A 5,363-nucleotide genomic window follows, 5' to 3' on the forward strand; every position below is an offset into this window, starting at 1 on the left:
ATAGATCACTTCCTAGGTCTCCACTTGCGTGAATATATCCAGTATGCTAATGATATATACTTTACTGAAAACAATTAATAATTAAAAGGACGCAATGTCATTAAAGTTTACCATGCATTTTATAGATATATATTGAACAGGTGGTCTCGCAAAGATATAAGATCAATAATGCTTGTCTAAAAATAGAACTCTCAGCTGAAGGGAATTCCCCTAACTGCGCAGTGTTTATTATATTTCATCAGATCATTCCAGAATATACTAGTACGTAATCCCGGTCGGTGTTTACGTGAGAACCAACCAGTTCGTTCTAGATAACAGCATTTAAATATTGTGGATTGTTTGTCTCTGTCACATTTCTTCATTAAACACCATGTATCGAGCAAACAGCGTTGTACCACGTCTTTGTCGCCAGCTACGAGCGGCAGCCCGCCAGCCACTGCGTTGTCAGTCCAACTACCCACTAAACCCGTGGTTCAGGATGCTGGAGAACAGGAAGCCGTGGTCTTTTCATGAAAACCGAAGCCATGAGTTTGACAAACATTTTCGTTCGATGTTGGATGAGATGGGCCAGATGACAAAGCTTGTGTTCGGTGATGCTATGGAGGAGATGCCACGACGAGGGAGACATGTTTTAGCCCGGTCCGAGGCCGCGGAGGTACGCACAGTAGGCCCTATGTTTTTTCTTGGCATGATTCACTTTGTTTGAATTCCATATATACTTTGAAATTGCTGTTTTGTAATTATGATTTTATTTTCTTAGTGTGATATGATATTTATGCACACTCTGTGATAAGCTTATATCGGTAATGATAAAACTATTTAAGAATGTTCCATCAGAAAAAAAAATGTTTGCAGACTAAATTCTAGAATAGTTTAAACATGTAGCACTATTGATTGATTGAGGCAGAAATGAAAGTTATATATCTATAGATACACGTGCATGTTTTTGACAGATATGGTATCGATTCGTACAATAATAAACATTTGATTCACCTCTAAAATTATCCTGTTTTCAGTTGAAATTCGACGATAAAGCATTTTCGTTGAAAATGAATGTGAAGGACTTTGAACAAGAGCACGTGAAAGTAAAAATCAATAACAACAGACTTGTTATCTCGGCCAAACACGAAAATCCTGATGGCAATGGCTGTGTCTCAAGAGAGATTACTCGGGAATTCCTAATCCCAGAGGTACGCTATGACATCATCATACAGTGTGATGTAGTGACGAAACCTGGGGGTGTTCTTGAATCACCCAACGGCGATGTGTGTAGTGCACTGTAAAAGATCGTTTTGATATTGACCATCCTCGATACTCCAGGGGTTATCATCACTATCGTAAACTTATATACACTCTTTGACTAGGTAACATAGTAATATTGAAGTCATCTATTACGACAGTGATAGTAACGTCTTGATTATAGAGGATTTCTTAGCTTACTTTCATGTTAATGTAGTTTCACTAGTTTGTCCATACATATATATAACGCAAATTAACATTTGTCTTAATGTGACCGGGTGGGATGTGTTGCTTGGTGTTTTCGGTGGCATGCTTCAGTGGTATAGCACTATAAAAAGGGCAAGAGTTCCACTATACAAGAAGACATAAAACGAATATACCGCAGTCTCCCAAAACACACACCTTGCACTACATTCACGCTACACACCGCATACACGGGAGGCCGTCATGACCCCGGCTATTGATAGGACGTTAATTATTCAACCAAACGGACTATGTATCACTGAGCTGAGTACATGATATATTGGACACAATATTATAGAATGAATTATTTCTCATCATAACGACCCTGCGAGGCATTCCAGGCCCCGATTTCTCGAAACAAACTTAAAAAGTGACTTAAGTCGTGAATAAATATATAAGTTACTTAAGGAGAAAAACTGAAGTTTTGACTTAAGTCTGCACTTTGTTTCGAGGAATCGACGCCAGGAATGGTTTTGTTTATGGAGACCAGATGCATCGTATAATCATAAAAGCTGCAGTAGCACTAACTTAACATTTGTGAAGTTCAAATGTGACTTTAAATTTGATTCTTATTTTCATTTTTTACAGAATATTGACGTTGAGAGTATGAAAGCAGTGGTAACAGAAGAGGGGTTGTTGGTGGTAAATGGACGGGTAAAAGGCGTTACCGAAGAATTGGAGAAAGTCATCGAAATCCAGCGGGAACCATTAGCATAAATTAACTGGTGGTGTTTGTGCAGGATTTATGTGATTAGCATTGACACTGATATGGAGACACTAATGCATATTACAGAGAAGATGTGACAATCGAAAGGCATGGTATCAACAATGTGCGAAAATAAGCAATTTACCAAATCATCGCATAATTTTGGATAACAAAAATCAATTAACAAGCAAAGAGTGTAACAACTTTCTGTATAAAGGGAGACAACTTTCGCAAGAGATCAGTAATACGACGTAGCCTTTCTGCCGATGAATGAGTCACGTGTGCAGTTAAAGATATCTTTTGGAAATCAAGATTTGATTAGTTAGTCATTAGTGTCTTTCAAAGATAATTAACTTTTAAAATGGATTGTATAGTTATTAAACATAGGAATCTTTATTATATTACCGTATACACGTAGAATGCTGTTAAGTGTGATGAACAGTACCCTTCCATATCGTGAAGTATTTTTTTTCCTATTTTGAATGTATTGTGATGTTTTTAAAATATGAATAAAAATGAATAAAAAGTAAATGCTTTTGTTCTGTTTCACATCCTCGTGCTGGTAGATATTAGATTCCAATATAGCAAAAAAAACTAAAACTAACCACAATCAATTTTAGGAACTGTGTACAATATGTAATAAAATACTTTTGTAACTGGAAAAGTTATGCTACCTACCATTTTCAAAGAATTACACTCCATAAAAAATACTTCAAAATATATATATAAATAATTTTTAATGTGTGTGCGTATGGCTTTGTTTATGCCTCGTTGTCTGCATAGCAGTCAGACTTTATCAATGATTTCTTGTTCTACTCGACGATGTTCTGACAATAGTGATCTGTGAGTATCCGAAACTCGAATGATCAGTCAACCAACCCCTCCCCCAACACCTGGAATATCAATGTCCTTGAACCAAAACTATGATCTGCGATACGAGATCGATGAACTTTGACTCAAAAGAATGATAAGTTGTAGCCATTGACAGTGTTAAGCTTTAACCACAACGTCTATTCTATGATGAACCCTGACCCGAAACGGCAATAACAGTTGGTTTCTGTATTCTGAGTGAAAGCAGGAATTACCCTGAACCCGAGACATTGATTGGTTGTGACCCGAAAGAAAAGTTTTTCCTTGACCTGAAACATCGATGACCTATATGGACCCTGACAGCTGTTATCTGTAACATCCAAAAATCAGGAATGATCCTAAATCTGAGTCATCGATCGCCAGTAATTAAGACCAGAAGCAAAGTTGTCTCGTGACCTGAAATAGCGATGACTTGCCGACCTGTGACCCCAGACAGCAATGCTCTGTAACCAAAAACATCGATGGCCTATGACCCGAGACAGCCAATGTCCTGTGACCTGAGACTGGACGCGTCTTCTAACATGGCGACAATCATGACACTTAACTTGAGGCAAAAATAGTATTGGCTAAAATGTGCCAGTCATTATCTTTGTACTAGTGTCCTGGGGCTTATCAGTCACGTTCATACGGTGTAGTGTCCTATAGATTTCCACAATGAAACCATAGCAGTACTTATCGACTTCATTACATGATGGACATCTTCTCTTACGGATAACATAATCATTTCTTTTTACTCAAACAATATCAAATGGACAGTAAATGTTATTAGTTAAATTACAAGTTCACAAAGAAATACTACGCTAACTCTTTAACAGTTAAACATGTTTTTGCGTTTATATGCTTTGCTATACAAGCGATTAGATTTTCTCATTTTTCTTTTTCTTCTTTTTCCCAATTTAATGATTATTTAGAGACGTGGTGGTCGAACACGAGTTTTCAGTAGCGCTTGAAAAAAGTGTATTGTATAGCTGTGACGTACACTGTACATGTATAGTGTGGACATTAGGGACCACCCACTCTGTACTCTAAAAGGTCAGACACTGCGCTGACCTCTACGATTCCGAAGTTTCGTTCAAAGTTTAGGCTATACAGTACGTTACGTGTTATCAATGGCCCACTACCTTTGCGAAACAAAAAAAAAAAATAAAAGTTTCTTAAAAACAATAATAATGTACGAAAATTTATGTCAATGGCCTAAGAGAATGTTACAACACCAACCAAATGCAGGATTCTCTGCATAAGCTATGTTAACAGTGAAGATTCATGTTGCTGTAACCGACGCGGTGATAAGGACATCGTCGGAACACATAAAACGACCCGCGTTATATGTTAATAAGGTGGTGGTAAGTGTAGTACTAAGGGTAAGTTAATAACTTTGTGACTCTATAAAATTATCAATTTCGTTTAAAATTCCCATTTTGAAAATTAAAAGGGCAATTTAAAATCGTGCCTTGTTTTAAGGTGGATAAATACCTGGATATTTGCTGGTAAAAACCTTTAACGAATGGGCTCAACTGTACAACGAGCGTTTCGGAGGAGAAAGGAGTGGGGGGGGGGGGGGTCTGCAGTCAGGAGGGGGGGGGGGCGGTCTGCTGTCAGGCCTTCATAGACTTCAGAGAAATTTTAACAAATCATCGACAGATTAGGGCTGTGATTGACCTTAGAATGTGCAAAGAACATGGGCACACATTTTTGTTTGTTTGTCGAGTGGTATTAAAGATTTTTTCAAACAAATTCAACCCCGTCCAAGTGCTGTTTTTCGTTGTTTGTTTAATTAACAGTCATTGCAGTTTAAGACGCACATGATTTAAAAGTTTATGAAAGACGAATTACAAGGAAGAAAATCTTTATTATATTAATTTCATCCATAAATAAATCTTTGTTAATTTGTTGCACGTGATAAATTGCTAATTGACAGTTGTTTACGTAAAATTGGCCTATCCGACTTCGCCGGTATACACAATCGTTACAAACCAAAGCGTGGTGATATGTAATTATTTATTGATATTAAATGTACAGTTAGCCTATAAAGATATGTAAAAGATATGATTTCATGATTTCTTTATTCACACAAAACAGGTCATTGTTCGTTAGCATACCTTGATAACCACCTGGTAAATGTTAGGTATTTCTAATGTATAGTTCATAATTACTTATATCTATTAATGAGGTGATTCCCTCTATCATAATGTGAAAATCATTTGTAGGTATATACACGGAAAAATGTTTACAAAGATAATAGGGACAATGATGTTTTCGTCAACAAGTTGGTTAACACGTTACCAATAATAGCATAATTACACCA

At 36.9% G+C, this 5,363-nt stretch overlaps 1 protein-coding gene across 1 annotated transcript; it reads left to right on the forward strand.

The window, feature by feature from the left end:
* Nucleotides 1-231: 231 nt before the first annotated feature.
* Nucleotides 232-2,347, forward strand: LOC138321137 (heat shock protein Hsp-16.1/Hsp-16.11-like). Its single transcript, XM_069264580.1, has 3 exons — nt 232-655; nt 1,017-1,190; nt 2,071-2,347. The coding sequence occupies exons 1-3, from the start codon at nt 371-373 to the stop codon at nt 2,197-2,199; spliced, it is 588 nt and encodes a 195-aa protein (XP_069120681.1). The 5' UTR covers nt 232-370; the 3' UTR covers nt 2,200-2,347.
* Nucleotides 2,348-5,363: the final 3,016 nt, after the last annotated feature.

Source organism: Argopecten irradians, chromosome 4 (genome assembly GCF_041381155.1).
Source record: "Argopecten irradians isolate NY chromosome 4, Ai_NY, whole genome shotgun sequence".
Lineage (NCBI taxonomy): Eukaryota > Metazoa > Mollusca > Bivalvia > Pectinida > Pectinidae > Argopecten > Argopecten irradians.

Bases quoted from the DNA above. Each gene is read 5' to 3' on its own strand.
- LOC138321137 (XM_069264580.1), top strand. From the start codon at position 371: ATGTATCGAGCAAACAGCGTTGTACCACGTCTTTGTCGCCAGCTACGA. The intron at 656-1,016 runs GTACGCACAGTA...TCCTGTTTTCAG, and splicing joins CCCGGTCCGAGGCCGCGGAG to TTGAAATTCGACGATAAAGC. The intron at 1,191-2,070 runs GTACGCTATGAC...CATTTTTTACAG, and splicing joins GGGAATTCCTAATCCCAGAG to AATATTGACGTTGAGAGTAT.